At 40.4% G+C, this 22,329-nt stretch overlaps 1 protein-coding gene across 2 annotated transcripts; it reads left to right on the forward strand.

The window, feature by feature from the left end:
- Positions 1 to 1,508: 1,508 nt before the first annotated feature.
- Positions 1,509 to 21,245, forward strand: map3k9 (mitogen-activated protein kinase kinase kinase 9). 2 transcript variants are annotated; one of them, XM_026151388.1, is made up of 11 exons: positions 1,509 to 2,880; positions 4,097 to 4,510; positions 9,994 to 10,174; positions 12,958 to 13,106; positions 13,422 to 13,597; positions 14,123 to 14,363; positions 16,217 to 16,339; positions 16,472 to 16,637; positions 16,769 to 16,881; positions 17,254 to 18,030; positions 18,986 to 21,245. In XM_026151388.1, exons 1-11 carry the CDS (start codon positions 2,493 to 2,495, stop codon positions 19,438 to 19,440), a joined length of 3,183 nt encoding a protein of 1,060 aa, XP_026007173.1. In that variant the 5' UTR covers positions 1,509 to 2,492; the 3' UTR covers positions 19,441 to 21,245. The 2 variants fall into 2 exon arrangements, with proteins under 2 accessions (XP_026007173.1, XP_026007174.1); XM_026151389.1 differs by having other exon boundaries at positions 16,496 to 16,637.
- The last annotated feature ends 1,084 nt before the right edge of the window (positions 21,246 to 22,329 follow it).

Here is a 22,329-nt window from a genome sequence, read left to right on the forward strand (position 1 = left end):
CAGTTGAACAGGTATTCATGAACAAAAGGAAGTGCCAGTGTTCTTCCTTTTATCCCTGCCGTTAGTGGCTGTTTATATTGTTCATTTGGTTGTGTTTTTGGTTTTATCTGCCAGGACTTATTGAGTTGAAACGTTGGCCAGTGTGTGTTTGTGTGCTGTGCATGTTGCCGTGCCGAAGCCAGGCTGCACATCCTCTTCACACCCGTGTGCACAGATGATGTGCACGCCGATGATGATGCTGTTGTCGTCACGGGGACGCAACTCAAAATTGGTTCTGTCATTTTGTCGTATTAATACATGTCTTAAGTCTGTAAAAAAAAATTTTATTTTTTTTTTTTAAAACATAATCATACAAATCACTTCTGAAGGCACCAGTCTTTTTTTCTTCTTCTCTGTCTATAGGATGGCATTGAAATATCACCGTGCAGTAACTGGACTAGTGGTTGATGATGTTGTAAGACACTGTGGAAGGTTTCATTGATGAGGTGAATACTGTTCTTTTAACTTTGTTTTTGTGTAACAGAAAAGGGGCACGTTTTAATGGATGGGTATGTTTTCCTGGCCTGCAATGAGATGTCAAAAATAAAAAAGCAAATTTCCAAAGTGTTTTGAGATTAAACAGTTTTGTTCTTTTTTTCTGTGAAATAAAAAAAAATGTTTTCTGGTTCATATGCAAACATTGGTTTCACTCATTTAAATCACCAGGAATCCAGCAACAAACCAATGATTTCATTAGAATTCTGATAAGATTTCAAGGCTCTTGTGTTAAGTTGAGTTTGACAACACAAGAAATCTCAGTACATATCATGTAACTGCAGCTTTAAAGCATATTTCGAGTATTAGGTTGTTTAGCCACACCTCAAATTGCCTGCTGTTTATGGTTTAATGTTTATCCTGATGCTGTTAAAGAAACCAAGAGCCGGCAGTAGAGGAACTGCTTTGTTAGCATTTTTCTAAACCTCAGAATCTTCCAAATTTATATTTGACACTTCTTAAAGTCAGCACTGAGGAAACACAACCATAAGCAGATAAGAAGCAACTTCTAACAAGGATTATTGTCAATGTCTGTATATTACTCTTTTTGGAAAACATTAAATCAAAGCCTCCTTGAGAATCTAAAACTCTTTTTTCCCTTTTCTTTTGTTTTCTTTTCTTTGTATCATTCTTAGTTCAATAAATCCATCATTTTCTTTCCCACTCACAAAATAAATGAAGTCTTTGTTTGCTGCTTCATAAAAATAAGCCTGTTAGAAAGAGCAATTGTCTAATAAGCTTGCATAATATTTTTTTCAACTATATCAAAATATGGAAGCTCTTTTGTGCCAAAGGAGGAAAAAAGGATGCAGATGATTTTTTAACAATATTTAGGCCATCATTTTTTATTCTTTAATCTTTCCAGCTATTACTTCATATTGTTTATTTAGTGAGGTCAGATTTTAAGTTTTAGCCTCGTGCTTTTGACTTTATCATTCTTACAGGTTAATTTTAAACTGCTTTTGACATGTTAAGTAAAAAAAATATCGAAACTGAATAATGCTGTTTATATTTTCCATGTCTTTTCTTATGTTTGGGTGTTGGGTTTCCATCATGTCAGTCATCGTGTTTTCACATTATTTATTTACATCCATGTTGCATCCGTGCAAATACAGGGTGCAAATTAAAACTGCAAGCAGCTTCTTATAAAACGTGTCAGGAAGTGGACTGAAGCAGAGGACTCTTGTTCACACTTGTTTTCTTTTGTTCACTTGTGGTTTCCATTCAGGCTGAGAAAACAAGTAGATCACTTTTATTGCATTTCCACTATGGAGACTTTCTAAAATATAACATTTAAGGATAGTTATAGTTTTTGCAAATAGGCTGGAATTAATTAAATCAATATAAAAGTGGGTTGCAGAATGCCAGCTGATTGGATTTCAGCTATCTATATACACTCATTCTTTAATCACATTACTAAAATAGTGAGGGTTGTTATGTTGTCTGTTTTCTTTTTGTTTTTGTTTTGTTTTGGGGTTGTTTGTTTTGTATTTCAGGAAATTGCGCATGGAATTTAACCCTAACTTGAGTATTTTTGTTCTGGTTTGTTTGGTTTTCTGAAGGCAAACGACTAAATAAAAGGACACTGTCTTGGGACAAGGGTGGGAAATAAAGTGTTGTTGACGTGTCTGTGCACCAATAGGACGCCGGGGATGATTCCCACGCTGGCACAATTGGCTTAGAATAAAGACCACTGCGTCCGAGAAGTTGCAGCGATGATTGGGTGTAGGATTGTGCATTGAAAATAACCAGGCGCTGCATGTTTGATAGCAGCCAGCTGAGACTGAGGGGCGTGCGATGCAGCAGGATGGTGGTTTCCTGCAGTGTTTGTGTGCCGGATTAGCCGCTACTTAGCTCCGTGTGTGTGTGTTGTAGAAGCAGGGCGCACCGAGCCTCCAGCCAGCCGCGCCAGGTGGATGCGCCTGCAGTGATCCAGGTAGTCCCTATGGATCGCGTCCATGGATGTCTTCAAACCCGCTTTGGACAGTAGTAGTCCTAAGGCGTGCGTTTCTTCAACGGAAGAAGCAGAGGAAGATGTCTTTCGCTGGCCCACACCGGCAAATGGCATCAGCGCCGCGCCGGATACGGGACCAGCCGCACCGGGCTTCTGGACGGCCGTGTTCGACTATGAAGCGACTGCGGACGACGAGCTCAGCCTTCGAAAGGGGGATCTGGTGGAAGTCCTGTCCAAGGACTCCCTGGTGTCAGGAGATGAGGGATGGTGGACCGGTATGATAGCAGACCGGGTAGGCATCTTCCCGTCTAATTATGTCAGCAAAGGCACCGGCATTCCGGAGGAAATACGGGCCACTTCAGAACAGCAGTACCCCGTGCCTCCTTTGCACCGTGAGTATCCCACTGTGCTTCATACTTCTGCTAATGAAATAAATGTGCTATCACTGAAAAGGAGCACAGGGCTGCAGTCTTTTCTCCTATCTTTTGTCAGAGGGGGAAAACCACGTAGAGTGCTGTGTCATGGTAGGCGCAGTGCATTCCTGTTGGCCTAGAAACAGGATGCCCCAAGCATCCTGACAGCTTCAGGACCGCTATTCATCACACGGCCTTTCAAACAAACAGTGATGCACCCCACCTCAGTTCTCAAATTACAACGCACAAAGTGTGCAGGATACAAGGCAGGAAGCCTGTCACAGAACTGGAATCCTGTAGATATTCTTAGATGAAATTTGAATGATGTTATGTGCTTCAGAAAGGATTTTTTGTCCAGTGTCCAGGTGCAAGAGAGAAAGAAATGTAAAATTCTTCTCTTAGGGAAAAATAAAAAGTAACTTCTGGAGGGAAATGTAGGGCCAATGCCTCAGAAAGATACACTGAGCATAATTACAAGTAGCTATGTGTACTAAACTGTGAAGCCCTAAATGAAAATACTCTTCCTTCTTATTGGCCTTTAAGCAATAAAGATGCTCCAAACACAGGTACAAAGCCACTGTTTTTTGACTGATAACTACAAATCTGCATGTGAGCATATGCAGGTGTTTTAAGGTAATAAAACACAAACTATCACATGCTATTTGGGCAGACCAAACCACCTTAGCTATCTTTGTTAGCAGCTGTCTGAGTCTTGTTGGCTTTCATGTCTTCATACTGAGGCAGCTGGCCTACTTTCACACACCTGAAATATTCATCAAGGTCAGTCTGCTTACTGTTAGGACTCTACAACATGAGCACATACAGCCTCAAACACTTAGTCTGTTCACATCAGCACATAGACCTTCTTTTCTATATAACCTGCATTTATTCCTTCTCCAGACATTCTAGCCAGATTTTAGGACAGATGCTTATCCTTGTGTAACAGCAAGAGGGATAGTTTCTGAATTTGGGGCAGCAGGGTGGCTTAGAGCTCTAAGAAGGCCTCCTTCAACTCAATGACCTGTTTTTATGATCCTTGCTAGCAAGCATGTACCTTGTTGAAAAGCAAAATGGGGAAATCCTAAAGGCTGCAGACAGGTTGACCCTGACTTCTAATGTCACTGGATGGCTGTAAGTACAAATACACTTAGCTGATGTTTATGTTTGTCTCATATGTGTCTTCTTTGTTTCTCAGTTCTTGAGATTGATTTCTCAGAGCTCACCTTGGAAGAAATTATCGGGGTTGGTGGTTTTGGAAAAGTCTACCGTGCAATGTGGCGGGGTGCAGAGGTGGCGGTGAAGGCAGCACGACGGGACCCCGATGAAGATTTGGAGCAGACAATGGAGAGCGTTCGCCAGGAGGCCAAGCTCTTTGCCATGCTCAGCCATCTCAACATTATGGGTTTGCTGGGAGTGTGTCTGCAGGAGCCTAACCTGTGCCTGATAATGGAGTATGCCCGAGGAGGCCCTCTCAACCGGGCTCTAGCTGGGAAACGCATCCCTCCATGTACTCTGGTTGACTGGGCTGTGCAGATTGCCCGAGGCATGCACTACCTCCACTGCCAGGCTATTGTCCCCATTATTCACCGGGATCTCAAGTCCAGCAACAGTAAGAGTCATCTCACTTTGCTTTTTATTACCAAGTTTAAGAACCAATGCTGAAAAATGGTGAAAAAGGCCAATTTTCATATTGTGTGTCTGATCTGAAAAACAGGTTTCCTGAAGAGAACATGTTTAAAAAAAAAAAAAAGAAAGAAAGAAAGAAAGAAAAGAGTATCTGGCTTTGTTCTTAGAGACATGGCTTACTATTTTATTGTGAAATATTCAATTAATTGAACAACTGTCTGTGCCTTTGATGTCTTTCATGCATAAGTTATAGCATTCAAAGCAATAAAGGTCTGTGATACATCATAAGTCTTGCCATATGTGTGGGCAAAACGTGAAATATGCTGAAATGGACTTTTATTTAAGTCGACAGCATTAGTTTTCAGTATTTAGATACGATAAGGAATGTAATTGCCAAACAAAAGAGAGGCCAAGAAGTTATTATCTACACCCAGCAATGCCACGATTGCAAAGACTGACATGACTTTGTCACTGATACTAATCACTGGTGCTTAACACCTCCAAACAGCCCTCACCCAAAGATATATCATATTACAGTCTTTCTGGGACAATAATAGCTCTGCTGATGCACTATTCAAGTACCACATGAAATGAATTTTGAAAGTAATGCTCATTCTGTGACCTGCACTGCTTGTATTCACTTCAGGAATGAGAGTAGAGAGGAAAAGGAGTTTTCGTGTGTGTTTATGGAGCAGTTGTAATCTTGCATTTTACTCAACTGAATCACCTAAATCCCAAGCCTATTAGTGAGGATTTGCCCAATGCTCTGTCCCAGACTGCCTATTGGAGGCTCTGACAATACATAGCCCAAGCCTCTTCCCTGCCATTGGCTTGTTCTGCAGTGATCAGCTCAGACGCCGCACTTCAATAGGGTGCTTTAAAGCGTTAAAGTCAGTCTAACTGGTTACCATCCTGGGAAATTAGGGGAAAACCCATGTCCTCATCACGGTACAGGAGCGCTGCAGGACACCGCAGTTGTCATTTAGCTATTTCAGAGTTATGCCAGTGATTATTTTTCCCCCCTCCGTTGTTTCTTGTGACTCAAAATTTAGTTTACCTAGCAAAGACATACATAACATGAAAGAATATCTATCTGTTTTTCTTTAGAGACTGCAAAATCCTTCCAAAAAGTTAAGATACTATCTAAAATGTAAATAAAACAATTTCAAGCCCTATATTTAAGTTTAAACTACTACAAAAACAACACATGAAGTCATTGACCTTGATACTAGGACTGCTACAGGACTGAATTTAAGCACCAAACCAACATCCCACAGATTCTACATTTTTTATTAGTAATAGGGGGGGGGTCCATCAGTCTGCAAAAGACAGAATGGTCATATAGTTTGACAGTGAAAGAATAATATTTATTTTGTAAAAAAAAAAAAAAAGATTCAGGGGAGTTCATTGTCTATAGAACATGGAGGACTTCAGAATTTGAAGAACTCTAGATGCACAGGAGAACTCTGAAAAATAATTGATTGGCAGCAGTCTTCTGGCTCCCAGGTAAAAATTCTGTAATTAATTCACTGCTGACTCATATCACTGTTGGCATGAATTGTAAAAACCTTGGCGATTCCTTAATCTGATTCTTTAATTCTTAATTTGATTCTTAACAATCAAACTGTTCGCCTTTCAGTGCTGTGGTTTCTGAGTGAATGCCTAAAGGCCTATACTGTAATGCTCAGTTATATTTTGTATGTATTCTACACTGTTTCTACACAAACAGCTGCTTTGGGCCTGAGCTCATGTAAGATGTACTGAGCTGAATGGAAAATTGTCCTTTTGTCTAACAAATCAAAATTTGAGCTTACTGTCAGAAACCTACAGTCATTTAAAAATAAAGTACACCCTCTGGCATTTCCAAGCTTTCACATATCGGGAAAAAACAAAAAGATCTGGTCTTTAGCAGGTCTTAAACTGAAGTAAATATAACTTCAGATGCACATGATATATGTCAACATATTACATTATTTATTTAACAAAAACTAAGCCAGAAATGCAGATGCAGTGTTTTTAAACTAAGTATGCTCCATGAGTCAAAAGCTTGTAGAAACACCTTCAGTAATATTAGCATAAAGTAATCACTCTCCATTTGACTTTATCATTATCTCACATTTTTGGGGAGAAATTTTGGTCTACTCGTGTTTTCAGAACAATGCTTCAGTTTATTGAGGTTTGCAAGCCTTCATTTATGCACAGCACTCTGATGGTCCTAGCACAGCATTTTAGTCCGGTTGAGGTCTGGACTCTGAACCGACCACTGTGACACCTTGATTTTTGTCTTTTTCAGCCATTCTGTTGTAAATTTGCTCCTGTGCTTGTCAGGTTACATGACCCACTTTCAGCCAAGCTTCAGCCTCACATTTGACTTTCAAATACTTCGGTAAACAGAGGTGTTCATGGCCGACTCAATGACTTCAAGGTGCTCAGGTCCTGTGGCAGGAAAAAACAACCTGTCACAGTGCTCTGCAGTTGGTATGAGGTGCTTGTGCCAATGCTGTGCCTGGTTTTTCCCAAACTGGCGCTATACATGATGGCCAAACATCTCCACTTTGGTCTCGTTTGTCCAAAGGACATTATTCCATTGCAGCACAGCTTACTGTAGCTATGATACAATGCTAATGATAGCCACATTCATTTTAGAGACAAGAGCTTTCTGCTGGAAAAACTTAAAGCCGAACTTCTTTCATTCTTTTTCTGTTTGCCTTACCATGAACTTTACAAGCTTGGTTAGCATGTTAAATGCTAGAGTCTGACACTGGATTCTCTGAGCATGGCACTGTCTGACCTTGAGCTGAATGTCCTGGGACATACATTCCTGAGAAGACTGGCAAATCTCTTGAATGTTTTTCAGTTGTGAATCTTTCTCACTGCAGAACGATGAATCTCAAATTGTTTGCAAATGGTCTTATTAGCCTTCACAAACTAATGGGCAGCAACAATTGCTTCTTTAAGGTCATTCCGAGTATCTCTCCTCCTTGGAATTGCATTGACATATACTTGAATGCTGCCAAAACTTCTGCTTTTATAGGGGAGATCACACATGCTAATGATCAATTAATCAAGTCGTGTATTTGATTAGCATAACTGGCTGCTAGTTACTGGAAGCAGTAAGGGTGTACTGAGTTTTTCACATTCTGCATTTTGGCTTAGTAAAGCTGCTAAGAACCAAATATTTATATTTATATATATTTTGAAAAACCACTATGTAACATTCAAAAATAATAAGAGGTAAATAAATATGTGTAACTGTAGAAGTTAATGTAGGTGTATTTTCTTTATGCAATGACTGTATGCTGCCATCAAGATGACATCTCCAGGCGAGGCCTTTGCTTATTCCAGGAAGACAATGCAAAAACATATTCTGCACATTTTGGGAGATCATGGCTACAGGTGCAAGGCTAACTGGTTTACAGCCCACACCTGTGCATCACTGAAAAGAAAAGGGACACATTATTAAACAAAAAATACAACAAAGGGGCTTCTAAGCTGTTGAAATAAAAAAAAAAAATGCTTTCTGGTTCATATGCAAACATTTGTTTCACTCATTTAAATCAACCCTGACCGTTTTAAATATAAATTCGGCTCTGGTGTTAAGTTGGGTTTGACGACACAAGAACTCTCAGTACATATCATGTAACTGCAGCTTTAAACTGCAGTTGAGCAACTGAAATCCTTTTTCGAGCATGGGAGAACATTTCATTTTCCAAACTACACCAACTGGTCTTGTCAGGTTCTTCAGTTTCTTCAGGATTAAATATGATACAATTCAACAGTAAAGATACTCATCGTCAACTTTATTTCTATTAGATTCAAAATGAACACTTACTTAAAATGAAGACAGTTATTCTCCGTTTCAACATTAGATATGTTGTCTGTAGAACTTTTTTATGCATAGTAAATTAAACAGAAATTAGGGCATATTTAGGTACATGTATCTGAGTTTAGTTTAAGAAATTCCCCAATGAAAAATTCCCCATTTTATTCTATAAAGTAGGTCTCTTTAACATCCAGACAAATGAATTATAGTGATTAGAGAAGTGAGACACTGCCTAGTCACACGCTGCTGTGGTAATGAAGGGTTTGAAGGCAGCATCATGCAACTAATCCCCCAAAAAGGCAGAAAAGTTAAGATTTCTTTTTGTAACACAGGAACTGATCTATGTGGAAGTCTCATTTTCAGTCATACTTGCAGTGTTGGCCAGATAACTGTCTGGTCTAGAGCTGCATAACTCTGTTTACAAAGAAAGTTGGGAGTTCCTTGAACTATTGCACATTCTTGGTCTCCAGAGACTTTGTGTTTTTGGCCATCCTCAAGCTTCTCTTCTAGCGTGAAGTGTACTTGGTATGACTGTTTTTACAAAACATGGTCAAAACTTGGCCCATATTTTAAAAAACAGTTTTATTAATCCACCACATCCTATTTTAACCTTATATTCCATCGTTTGCTGACCTGAAAACCAGCTTAACTGCAACTCTTGCTTTAATGACACATAGCTTTGCTTTTCATTCTATCCCACTCGGCAGTATGCCATTTTTATATCTGAACACTTTCCACTGCCTCTCTGGCCTCTCTGGCCTCTCCTTCATAGCCATTTGGTAGATGCTCTTATCTAAAGCACTGCGCATTACAGTGAGAGGAGCATTTTTGGCCTCAAGGGGAATCAGCTGTGTTTGTTTCATGTTGTAGTTCCCTATCAGGAGTTACTTTAGCAATGTGTTTGGTTTCAGTTTCTTTGAAAACTGCCCGTCTAGCATTAGAGCCACATGAGCACCAGATGAAGGGGGTTCTTGATGTGCACCACAGCCTGCAGACACACCCTCCACTGGGCACGGCCACAGCAGATGGTCTGGCAGTGCAGAGCTGAATGGGGGAGAAGGAGCATGTGGTTAGGAGGAGTCCTGTTTGGCTTGCGCATGTTGGGATTGGGTTCTTTTTTCTTTTTCTTTTTTTTTTAATGCCTAATGGTGAAAATGGGTGTGTCACAGCAGGGTATTTGTGTAGTTTAAGCATATTATCAGTGTTTATTTGAGGTTTGTGCTGTTAAAATACATAATGAGAGGATTGTCACTGATCAAGGGTGGTGGTTTTCATCTCTGCTTTACTGGAGTAGCTCACCATTTCTTGGTTTCTCTGTTTGTTCTCTCCTTTTCTCTTCTCCACTTTTATCCTTCCAATCCTTTCATCATGGCCTCCCACCAACCGCACCCTGTTTTGTTCAATCATTACATGTCCAATTTTTTGCGTTTCCACATGCATTGTGTTTTATCATGGTACTCCTGCTGCTGCCTTCCCCAACATTTAAACATTTCTGATGGCGATTACTGAAACCTTTTATTTTTACGTCAATCCTCCCACCAATCTGCACGTATACCTCCCCTTCCCACATCCTCCAACCTCTTCCCCATCATGCAATAAAATTCCCTCATCACTTCCCCCTCCTACATTGCCACCCTGTCCAGTCCTTATCCTTGAGAGGGTTGAGATGGAAGATCTCAGCAACAAGACTCTGAAGATCACAGACTTTGGACTGGCTCGAGAGTGGCACCGCACAACCAAGATGAGCGCTGCCGGCACCTACGCCTGGATGGCTCCTGAAGTCATCCGCTCATCTACATTCTCCAAGGGTAGCGACGTTTGGAGGTGGGCAGGGGAGGGTGTTTTTGCAGGGAAAAAAACCAAAAGCATCATGTTGTGGAACTGGTCTGAAACGGTTAAAACACCACGCACTAGAAAAAAGTTCAGCCCGGGCAGCAGTTGCCATAGTGACAAAGCACAGACTGACACATGGGAACAAGAACATTATGTTGAGTTTTATGAGAAGGGTATACAAATGCAGTGCATGTAACCGTAGCTTTATGCACTGTGATGTTTTATGCCAACGGATAATGAGGAAGCAAAAAAGATCAATATTTTAAATATTTTTGCAATCACATATCTGATTTACAGAAATGTGTACAGAGAAACACCTGCAACCCTCACACCCATAACTGCTAAGATATACTGCACATACTTAGCTCATGTGTTTTCATTTCCATATTTAATGTGAGAGCAGAGGTCCCATACATTCATTTCAGTGTTATTTGTTATGCTAAAAGTTGAAAAGGCCGGTCATCTAGTTGATTGATTTACAGTACTTTGCAGTCATGTTTTAAGCAAGACTATCAAGCATGTGGTGGTTTTAGCTTCTAATATATGAATATTTGTCTCCAGTGGTGTATCACTGGGTGTCTGGATCACTGGTCATACTAAATTAGCAATCTGAAGATGTCAGTGGATGTTCTGATCAACTGGAAGGAATATTTGTCTGGAAATAATCAGCAGAATATTTAATAAAATACATAACAATGCCCTGTTTATTTGGAGGATTTAGATATCATGATTTAGCCTTATATCCTCATTTCCATCTCCATGCTTTTATTCTTAAACTGTGCTCGAGTAACTGCATGATTTACAGGTCAAAATAATTTAAATTTATCTTTTGTGCTGTCCTTTGGTGAATCCTCTCAGTTCATGCATCTGAAATAGGCCTTTTTAGCTTCCTTCACAAACCCTTTAACCCAGCTTTCTTCTGATTGGCTGCCCTTCATTAACAGAAGGGTTACACAGTGGGTGGGTGGGTAGTCTGTGCTCTCAGCCAGAGCTGTACTCCTGAAGTGACAGCAAAGAGGATATCCCCACTCTGAGATATCATACAGAGCCAAGAGCAGTCTGAAGCCAAGTCACACCAACTCAAGCATCAGTGTATGTAAATGAGATGACAATTGTTCCACTTTGAATGTCTAATTTGGGTATGTCATTTCAGTGTGGGAAGCATATTGGTGGTGGGTTTAGCACCGTCAGCTTTGAGCCTGCTGGTCACCTGGGGCGTTTCTGTGTTGATTTTGCTTGATCTCCTTATGGATGCACGCGTTTTCTCTGGGTGTTCCGGCTTTCTCCCACACAAACATGTCAGGATAAAAAGTTATTTTTAAATTATGTGTAGGGGTGAAGTGTAAACAGCTGACTGTCTGTCTGTGTTAGCCCTGTGATGTACTGTCCAGGCTGTCTCCCACCTCTCGCTAGGGCTGCACGATTTTGCATAAAATGAGAATCACGATTTTTTGACTTAGAATTGAGATCACGATTCTCTCACGATTTTCTTTTCCAGTATAAATATTTATTGCACTTATTAACTGCACATCAACTTCGTAACAGTTGAGACTGAACATAAAAACAATAAATAAACATAAAAACAACAAATGTTCTGTATCACGTGGTATAAGGCTCCGCCCTTGTCATTTGTTGAGCAGGAAGAGTGAGCACTTGTTTTCATGCAGAGTACGTCCCGGATCAAAATGCGGTACAATCGTCGTCGTCGTCCTTCTTTTTTTTTTTCTTTTTTTTTTTTTTAAATCGTTGTCATTTGGAAATGAGATCGCACATAAGTATGAATCGAGATCGCGATTTTCTAACGATTAATCGTGCAGCCCTACCTCTCACCTAATGAAAACTGGGATAGACTCAACCCTTCTGTCACCCTGGTTGGAAAGCCAGTTAAAGGAATGAATGAATGAATGAATGAATGAATGAATAGACTTTAAAAATGGCTAATTTTCAAAGTTCCCTGACGTTATTGGATTAATAACTTGTTCACGTTATCACATATAGTGTGAGAATTGTGGGAGCCAAGACCAAGAAGTATGCATTATAAAAGTAACTCTTTTCTCAAGAGTGCAGACAAGAAAGGGGAATTATTTCTTCTTCCTAATCAATGTTCCACCCTGATGTAGCATAAACACAGATCAAATACAGTAATTCCTAAGAACAGAGGTCTGTTTTGACCTGTTTAATTGCTATATAGGTGAACAAACTGTGTAGACAGTCAGGTCATAGCTTGTGTCATTACTTCCAAGTCCTTCTGATTTAAATCTGTGAAGACTAACCTGTCATACACTGATCTTCACGCATTCCTGATTTATTTGATTTCTTGGTTATTTAGCTCCAGCATTAGTCACATGGATCTGTGAGCTTCTTTTCTGTCCTGTTGACATTTTCTCATTTTGACCTTTTTATATCTCACCTTGGTATTTACATGAGTGGTGCACAAATGCAGTGCCACACTAATCTTTTTTGACATTTATTCAAATAAAATGGATTTGGTGAACACTCACAGTCTCTTTCAGCAAGCATCGTACTTAACATTCATATATTCATACACACTTTTAGCTTTAGAGGCACACTGACAGATATTGTGCAAGTACTTCTGCATGTACATTAAGCTCCTTTCTCCTGAGAGCACACCAGAGAACCTGTTGATGTTTTTTTTGTTGTTGTTGTTGTTTTTTTCAGTTATATATCCAAATTGAATTCGTGAATCTTTCAGTTTCTGGGTTTTTTTTTCAGCAACTGTTTTTTTATCTTTTCCTTTTTAAAAAATCTAAAAGTTATGGTGTGCTGTTGTGGGAGCTGCTGACTGGAGAAGTCCCATTTCGTGGTATCGATGGTCTGGCAGTAGCTTATGGAGTGGCGATGAACAAAATGGCCTTGCCAATCCCGTCTACCTGTCCTGAGCCCTTTGCACGTCTTATGGAGGGTAAGAAAAGAACATAATTTAATGTTCATGTGAAGTGTCGCCCTTCAGCTTAGATGAAAGGAATCACATATATATTTGAGATTCAGAAGCAAATATGTTAACCAGATGGTAGTTTGTTTTCCCAAACATACCACAGATTTTCTTTCTATTTTTTTTATTTTATTAAAAATGAGATGGTTAACTACAAGATTCCTGTGTGTTCAGATTCTGTGAACCATAACTTACAAGCATCAAACTTGCACAGAATATTTTATTACTTTCTGGAAACAGTTAAAGAGCAAATTTGCTTGGATTGTGTTTCATCTGGTGCCACAGACTGCTGGAGCCCAGACCCTCACTCTCGGCCACAGTTCACAGCTATCCTAGACCAGCTGACGGCCATTGAGGAGTCAGGCTTTTTTGAAATGCCAGCAGAATCCTTCCACTCTCTCCAAGATGACTGGAAACTGGAGATCCAGGACATGTTTGATCAGCTGAGGACCAAGGAAAAGGTAAAGATGAGAGGTCTTTGATGCAGGTAGTTTGGAAAATTGCTGGTTAGGATTTACAGTCATTTGAGGCGGGGGGAGTGCATTTGTAAGGTCAGACACTGGTGTTGGGTGAGAAGGCCTGGCTCACAGTCTCCCCTCTAATTCATCCAAAAGTGTTCTGTCGGGTTGAGGTCAGGATTCTGTGGAGGCCAGTCAAGTTCTTCCACACCAAACTTACTCATTCATGTCTTCGAGGACTTTGCTCTGTGCAGTTATGCACAGTCATGTTTGAACAGGGATGGGCCATCTCCAAACTGTTGCCACAAAGTTGGAAGCATGAAATTGTCCAAAATGTTTTGTTATGCTGATGCATTAAGAGTTCCTTTCATTGGCACCAAGGGGCCGAGCCAAACTCCTGAAAAACAACCCCAGTTTTGGGATGTCCTGAGCTTTTCTTTTTCCCATTCACTGTAAATACAGCTTTGTTTTTGCTGTACGTTTTAGTGTTGTTGTTTTAAATTCACCTCTTGTATTTGGATTTCCCAGGAGCTGAGATCGTGGGAGGAGGAGCTGACCCGAGCGGCACTGCAGCAGAAGTATCAGGAGGAGGCGTTGAGGAGGCGGGAGCAGGAACTGGCTGAACGTGAGATCCACATCCTGGAGCGAGAGCTCAATATCATCATTCACCAGCTCTACCAGGAAAAGCCTCATGTGGAGAGCAGGCAGGGCAAGTTCCGCCGCAACCGTCTTAAACTTAAGGATGGAAACAGGATCAGCTTGCCTTCAGGTAATGAAAACAAAATATGGTACTTAAACAAAAATCATAGTTGCACTATACAATATTTCACCCTTGATTGATTATAGCGAGCTGAAATGAATTTATAGACTCCGCCTGTATGTTTTGCCCCATTGTTTATGCAAATAGTTGTAATTATTACCAATTATATTTTTGTATGTTCATAAAGACTCATTCCCATCAGCATGACAAGCACAGTGTCACATGATCAATAAAGTAAATCATACTGACAAGATCTTTAACAAATGTGTGGTTTTTGCTGCTTTTATTGCTCTTAGTTGGAATTTTTCTCATAAAAAGCTTTTTATATGGCCTCGTGATGACACTGAGACATTGCTTCGAGCTGTCTTCAACTTTGTCACTTGAGTCAACATAGCTGGGGTGTGGCGTCACACTCAGATGACAGATAATAGCAATAGTTTCCTCATGGGTAATCACAGACTATATATAAAAGATAGGTGTCACTTCCAAGCCCTACAAGTGAAGGCAGTATGTCCCAGTAAGTCCCTTTCTTTATGATAACAGAAATTCTTACATTTTTCCCTGAAATGGAGTAAGTTGCAGGAACTTGTCTCACTGAAACAACTGAAAATGAAAACATGCTGCAAATAATTAAAAGAAAATGGGTTGGGGTATACCTACCTTTACTTGACATATATTATCTTGAAAACAAAAGCAGTTCTGACAGATTTGTATAAAAAAAAATAAATGACAGGGTCTTTGTTCACTTTCTTGTATGTTTTTAATTTCACCAAACAGCAGGACATCAATCTTTTTCACTTCTTTACTTGTCTTTTCATTGCTCATACCGAGGCTCATACCAAGGCTACTGGCGTGTGGCTGGCTCTGAGCTCTGGATAGCTTGAAATTTAGCCACTTTTCCTTTGTTAGTGTCTCTGAAATGTTTATGCTCAGCTGGCTGGGGGTGATTTAGGTTTGTTGGTATGAATATTTTCGTGGTGGTCCCCCTACAACAGGGATGTGAAATGCATTTTATATTGTGGGCCACATACTACTGACTTTGATCATTAGTGGGATGGACCAGTGAAACTACTTGATTGCAGTATGGATGGCAAATTGGGGGGGAGGGTGTATTTATTAATAGAAAATCTATAAAACTGTAAATCTGTGTACGCCTTCATAATTTCAAATGGCATCCAGTGTGCCGGATTGGAGTCTTTGATAGGTCAATTCTGCAGCAGCAGCAGCATTTAAAAAAATAACCACAGCTAACTAAATAACAAAATTACAATAAGTACAATAAAAGAAAAATATTTAATTAGTTAGTTAATAACTAATTTCATTACAAGAGAAACTAAATCTCACTGAGGTCAAAGGCCAAAGAATAAAAATGGGTTTTAAAACATGTTTTAAAAGTGGACTCATATTTAACAACCCGCCCTACAGCCCTATTTTAACGAACTGTGTCTTCTTCACTCACAATGAAGAACTCGCTAATGGTCATAGCCACACGCTAACATGTTGTTAGAGAGTGAATGTGCACATGCATGAAACGGACTGGCTTGTAATCAGACAATCGGGACCTCTAAAAATCACTCAAATCAGTGAATGTGTAAAATGAATGTGTGATGTCCATCTTTTATACAGTATCTGTGCATAATGCTGTACAACTCTGACAATTTTCAATGATTTTAATAACATACGCACTCAATTATCAGTCCAGACATTGTAGAAATAAAGATTAATCAAAATTGTTCTCCATTACTGCTGCCAGCTATTCATGTATTATAATTCATATTACTTTTTTTGTCTTGGATTTGCATTTACTAAGGTACCGCATACACAATTAGAAAAACTAATGCAAGTCTGATTAAATATTTTAGATTTTCAGCACAAAATCACTGTGCAGGCATCTCCTTCCCATGATCGACGGAGGAGTTTGCTTAGCAGCGGTTCCAGCCCTCCCACTAGTCCACCGATGTTGCCTCGCCTGAGAGCCATCCAGCGTAAGCATAATACAGTTTTTTATTATTAAATTCCATAACTTAACTTTCCATCAAACTTGTTATTGGCTCGTGTAGTTTCCTTTTTTATTTGTTACTATTCTTTAAAACCCATTTTGCATTTTCTTTCTAAAGATTTAGCAATATGTCATTTTGCAGTCACGCCGGGGGAAGGTTGTACAGGTTGGGGTCGCAACACTTGTTTTCAACCTGATGAGGAGGAAAGTGAGAGGAAGGGGTCAAGAAAGAAGGGCAGAACTCGTGGATGTGGCCCCTACAGGGAGCATAGCGCTGATGCAAGGTGAGGAGACTGTAGTTTTGCTGAGGTTTTGTGGAGTAAGGCTTATACTTTTTTTGTTGCATTCCAATATTGGAATTGCTTCCAGAGTTAAAAGGCATGATTTGGAATACAAAACCCTTTCTTGCTCACAGTGTGAAGCCTCCCCATGAGGGCAGCCGACAACGGTCCTGCAGTGCCCCAAACCTCCGCAGATCCCCTAGACACAGCCCAGCAGTGCCTGGAGTGCCAAGCCTTGTGGAGATGGGTGAGCAGGAAGAGCATAGTAGATCTGTTTTTGTCTGACATATGCACACTCCACATTATATTAGAGGGAGCTGTAGCTTAAAGGTGGCAGGCTGGCTGGAAGTGAGCTATTTCACTCCCACACAGTTCTTAGTGGTTGGCCTGGCAGACTCACAGATGTGCATGTTTGCAGCTGTATGAAGATTATGTACTTTCAGCAAACTGAATTTAGAAAGATGGAGTTGAAATACTAATAGACTTCAGGTCATTTCCACTATTAAACATACACTATTGTTTCTGTCAATATATCAAGAAAGAAACTAGTTTTATGTTTATGTTGTTTAACCAATTAAATAAATTTTATAGTTCAAACATGGTACTTTTTTTTTTCCAGAAAATGAAGACTGCTGCTTCACTACTGAACCAGGAGCAGCTCCTGGTCAGTCCTACCTCTGCATTCCCTTCCATAAGGAGACCCACACTGCTGCTGCCACTGCTGATGGTGATGGAGATGAATACTGCCTCAGCAGTCAGGTGCCAGGAACACCACCATGCAGGAAGAGCCCAGGTGGAAGCAGACGCTCTGAACTGGTTTTGCTGGGCTGTGGGGCTCTGCTTGCAGCCGTCGGGCTGGGCTACAACTTGCTAACGTTGGCCCAACCGGAAGAGCATATCAAACCACGCTGGGAGGGCTTTTTCCACAGAACGGGGAGCCAGAGGCGAAGCACAAGCCCCCCGACGCGCAGACTATTCCGGCGGGAAAGCCCGCTCAAACCGTCGGCACCTTCACTACCTGAACGAGGCTTACCCTCCTCATACACACTGCTGTCTTTATCATCAGTGTCTGACTGCAACTCCACTCGCTCGCTGTTGCGCTCTGACAGCGAGGAGCTGTTGGTCTGCCGCCCTGCCTCACCGCCCACACAGCCTCCTCTTCCCTCTCATGTCTCACAGCATCAGGCCATCCAAACTCCAATCAACCCACTGGTCAACACACACCTTGAGAGCTTCAAGCGCAACCCGCGCCAGTCGCTCACACCCACACATGTTCCCTGCACCACAAGTTCCTCACGCAGCCTCCGTCGAACGCCATCAGACGGAGCCATCAAGAAGAGCTGCCCACCTAATAATCTGGAGCCATTACCGGAAAAAACAACATTAGAAAACGCAGGTAAAGTGTTGACTGTGTTGCCATGTTGTGACTATGAGTATGAATGGTCTGTGCAGGTTCTCAGTCATCTAGGTCTTAGTAATCTAAGGAGCTTGGAAAGAAAAGCAACTGGACTTCTTTAAGATTCTTGAAGACGTTTCACCTCTCATCTGAGAAACTTCTTCAGTTATGAAGCATGAATGGTTGCCTGTCTCTTTATGTTAACCCTGTGTCAGACTGGCGACCTGTCCAGGGTGTAACCCACCTTTCGCCCTATGGCAACTGGGTTAAGTTCCAAGTCTCCCCCAAGTCTGAACTACATAGATAGAAGAAAATGGATGGATGATGTTTTGTGGACTAATTGGATTTGTTTTTCTGGTTCCCATGATGTCTAACATAAATCTAAGGAAGACAGAAGCCTGGGAATCAGGATTAACAGTGTTAATTAAGCATCACCACCAGCATGTTGCTATTATTATGTTGTGATCATTGCATTAGCCATTAGCTGAAAAAAAACATAAACTGTGTGGAAAAGACAACATTTAAACAATCATATTTATTTTAATTAAATGTTTTCTCAGTAGGTAAAACCAAAGACAAATGTGGATGTGGCTTACAAATCTGCAAAGAGATGCTAGATTGCAGCTATATACTGCCTCCATTCTGAAAAATGTGTAGCTGCTAAAAGATTTTCTGTTGCAAAGTCTAAAAACCTGCGCCATTGCTCTATTACCTCAGTAAAAACCTTTCCTGTGATTAAGTGAATTCCCAGTCGGACCTCATAATGTCTTGTTCAAGCAAAGTTAATGAGTGAGTCACAGCATTTCTACTATGTCCATCATTTATATACAGTCTGTAGGTAAAGCATCCTTAATCGGATGATGTTGTTTAGAATCATTTCCCACTAGCTGATATTTAATAATAATATCCTAATTTTTTGCCAAACAATTAGCCAACTTTTATTCTGCTACAACAGGTGGCTTCAGAGTGTTAAAAGAAGACTGTTCAGAGGTCCCTCGGCTGCCCAATCCAAATGTTGTCTTCCCACCAACACCCCGCCGTCGCTGTCCTCCTGAACGCCCCAAAACCTTGGACTTTGTGGCACGACCTCGGCCTTCACCACGAGCGCGCTCCGATGTGTTTTGGGCAGAAGCTAGGCCCAGGGGAAACGGACAGACCCTAGGTAACGGCGACTCCCCTGCCCACACCTCAAGCACAGAGACTCCACCCACTGTAGAGTTCGGGAGAGACTCAACAGTGCTACCCACACCCATGGAGGCCCCAACACCGTACTCCCCACGCCGGAATGAAAATTTGTTGGATCAGCTGGATGAGGGACAGTATCGGGATGGAACAATCCCACTCTGCAGACCGGAGACGAGTCTTCCTAAAAACTCACCTCACCGCTACAAACCAGGATTCTGGTCATAACCCAGCCTGACCCTCACTGGTCCAACACAACATGGAGACTCTACCTGCTGTTAGCTTTTGGATGACCACAAATCTGGGTCAGTTGGCAATCTGGAATTTATTCACCTTTCTCCATCTACACAGTGGTCGTAAATGCTAGGAAGATATTTACTGTGAAAACACTCCCTTTCTGGCATTTGCTGCAGTAAATCTTTAAATCTTGCATCCAAAACTGCTCAAACAAAAAAATAAAAGAATTTGAAAATATAATCCGACCCAAGCCTGCTCGATTGTTCATTAGAGGAAAGAGATTTCATGTGTCATTTATTTTTTTTCTTTCAGACTAAAGTCAGTAATGGCTTTCACCTACATAAAGCTTTGCATACTTGTGTTGATTTTAAGATTGAGTTAAAGATTGTGCATTTAATAAAGTGCACTTTTGAAAAGCATCATGAATGTAAAGCATCAGGTTTTCCCACTGTCAAAAACCTCTGGCTCTGCTTGTCTGTAAAAGCATTGTGTTATGTGAAATCCTCTGTTCATGTATATCACCCACTCCTGTTCTCATGGCAGATGGATTCCTGTTTTGTACTGACCACCTGTTGTCACCAGTCACTTCCACTATCCCAGTGATGGGGGATGTTCTAGTATAATATGTGCACTTCTTTGTATTAGCAACCTACAGTCTAGAAACGGTCTCCGTTAACTAATGTCTGACGTCGTCTCGAGCTCTGTATGGTGACCATAAAGAAGAATGTCACTACCGCTTGGGTTCAAAATAGAGACCATTCGCTCTCCTGTCTACTATTTGGTGTAACCCTGCAAGAGCAGCCAGAAGAGAAACATTTCTCCAAACTAAAAAGGGAACTTTGTGTTTGTAACTATGTAAATTGTCTGCCTCATAAATTGTTGATTAGGAAGATGATGTAATAAGGGATACAAAGTGGCTTTTAGGTTATGTGAGCCTCAGTGATGAAAGACTTCACTTTCAATCAGGCCCTGGTGGCATGTGGAAGTTTAGCCTCGGTTATTTTTATATTTGCGTTTATTTCATTGCATTTATTAATTAATTTATCTGATGTTTTATTTTTATATAATTTGTTTTATTTGCCTTCTGACACTTATTAATGATTTCCATAAATGTTTTTAGGGTTTTCAGTATCTGTGCAAATAAACACTCGGTCTGATCTGATGTTGCACTATTCAACAGATTTCATGACCACAGCTACATATCAAAATTAATTTCATGACAATTTTTAGTCATTTTATTAAATAAAAAATAACAAGGTAGCAGCTTTGAAATAAATAGGTGCTAAATGCATTTAAACTGGGATTTTCCTCACAGATTCTACTTGTTTTAATTTCCTGGACAGGGCAGTTTATAACAAAATAAAATATATTTAGGAATGATTTACTGTGCTTCTGCCAGAGGTTAATCCTGTTAATTGACTGTAAATCTACCACATTAAAATAGAGCAACACTTATGTGAAAAAAAAATGAACAGAAATATTCTCTGACTTCAGTCTCAATGCCTGATTCTCTCATTTTATTTCCAAATGTTAAGTGGCCTCTTATATTTCAGCTCTCTTTATTCTAAGTGTGACCCGATGTCCTTGTGTATGTGAATGCTTTTTCAGAATGTGCTCATGCTCAATGTAGAAACACGGTATTTCAACTATGGGCAGTAGTTGAAACAAACTTAAGGTGTCATGTCTGAAACGTTACCACGAATAAGCTGAACTGTTGCTCATGCTGGGAACAATACTGTTAATGACTGATTTGTATTGCACTGGAACACACTTGAGTAAAATCATAGTAAACTATTTAACTGGATCAGTATTTCTTTGTTAAGGCTCTACAATTGTTTATGTGACTATGGGCCATGATGATGATAACACAAGCGTGTATTCACTAGGCCAGTCAGTAGGGTTTGAGTAGCTCAAGAGTAAATTGTGTTGCTTATCCCAGTGAACTATTTTGCATGTAAAAAAATATGTAGATTTTATGTGAAATGTTCAATTTATACCCAAAACATACCAAACCAACAACAGAGCAGCACATACACGCTGATGCTACTCATGATGACACACCCGATGTGCTGTAATACTCTCTGCAGCCTCCTTTGTGCATGCCTCACAATGTTCATCCAGTTTCTTAATCACTTTTCCCTCTAGGGCAGGAATGGGTGATTAATTTTCCCAAGGGGCCACATGAGAAACTGGGACTGTTGTGGGGGGCTGCGCCGATAAGATAAAAATAATACTGAGTAGGATTGAGTTCGGCTTATTGGTGTTACCCTCTACAACTGTCCTAGTTTCTCATTTGGCCCATTGGGAAAAATTAATTGCCCACCTCTGATATAGGTTCTTGGTAGGGCTGGAGCTTTTTACGGGATATGCAGGATACACCCTGAACAGATCATCAGTTAATCACAGGGCAAACAGAGAGATAGACATTTTTTTTGTTTGTTGCAAGTACACCTACAGACAATTTAGAATCACCATTTAAGCTTTCATGCATATGTTCAGATTGCAGATGAAAACCAATGCACTCTGATAATCCCCAACCATGTGGCCACTGGTGCTTTTGTCCCACAAACCTGGCAGCCAAAGTTTTTGGGTCTCCTCAGCTTCATGTCAGCTTAAACTTATTATTCTCTACCAGTAACTTTACTGTTCTAAAAATGTAAGAAAACAGTGGAAACTATTAAAAAAGATATACTATAAACCATAATTCTTCTCAGATGCAAGCAACAGACAAAATTATGTACAAGCTGCTGAAAAATTATTGAGTAGCAGTTTGTTTTATGTATATTAGCATTAGCATCAAATTGCAACTTAAGAAAAATGTAACTTAATATCCAATAATGTTCGAAACATGATTCTGCAATCCGCTAAGGGTCTAAATTG

The sequence above is a fragment of the Astatotilapia calliptera genome, chromosome 19 (genome assembly GCF_900246225.1).
Source record: "Astatotilapia calliptera chromosome 19, fAstCal1.2, whole genome shotgun sequence".
Classification (NCBI taxonomy): Eukaryota; Metazoa; Chordata; class Actinopteri; order Cichliformes; family Cichlidae; genus Astatotilapia; species Astatotilapia calliptera.

Bases quoted from the DNA above. Each gene is read 5' to 3' on its own strand.
- map3k9 (XM_026151388.1), top strand. From the start codon at position 2,493: ATGGATGTCTTCAAACCCGCTTTGGACAGTAGTAGTCCTAAGGCGTGC. The intron at 14,364-16,216 runs GTAATGAAAACA...TAAATATTTTAG, and splicing joins CAGGATCAGCTTGCCTTCAG to ATTTTCAGCACAAAATCACT. The intron at 16,882-17,253 runs GTGAGCAGGAAG...TTTTTTTTCCAG, and splicing joins GCCAAGCCTTGTGGAGATGG to AAAATGAAGACTGCTGCTTC.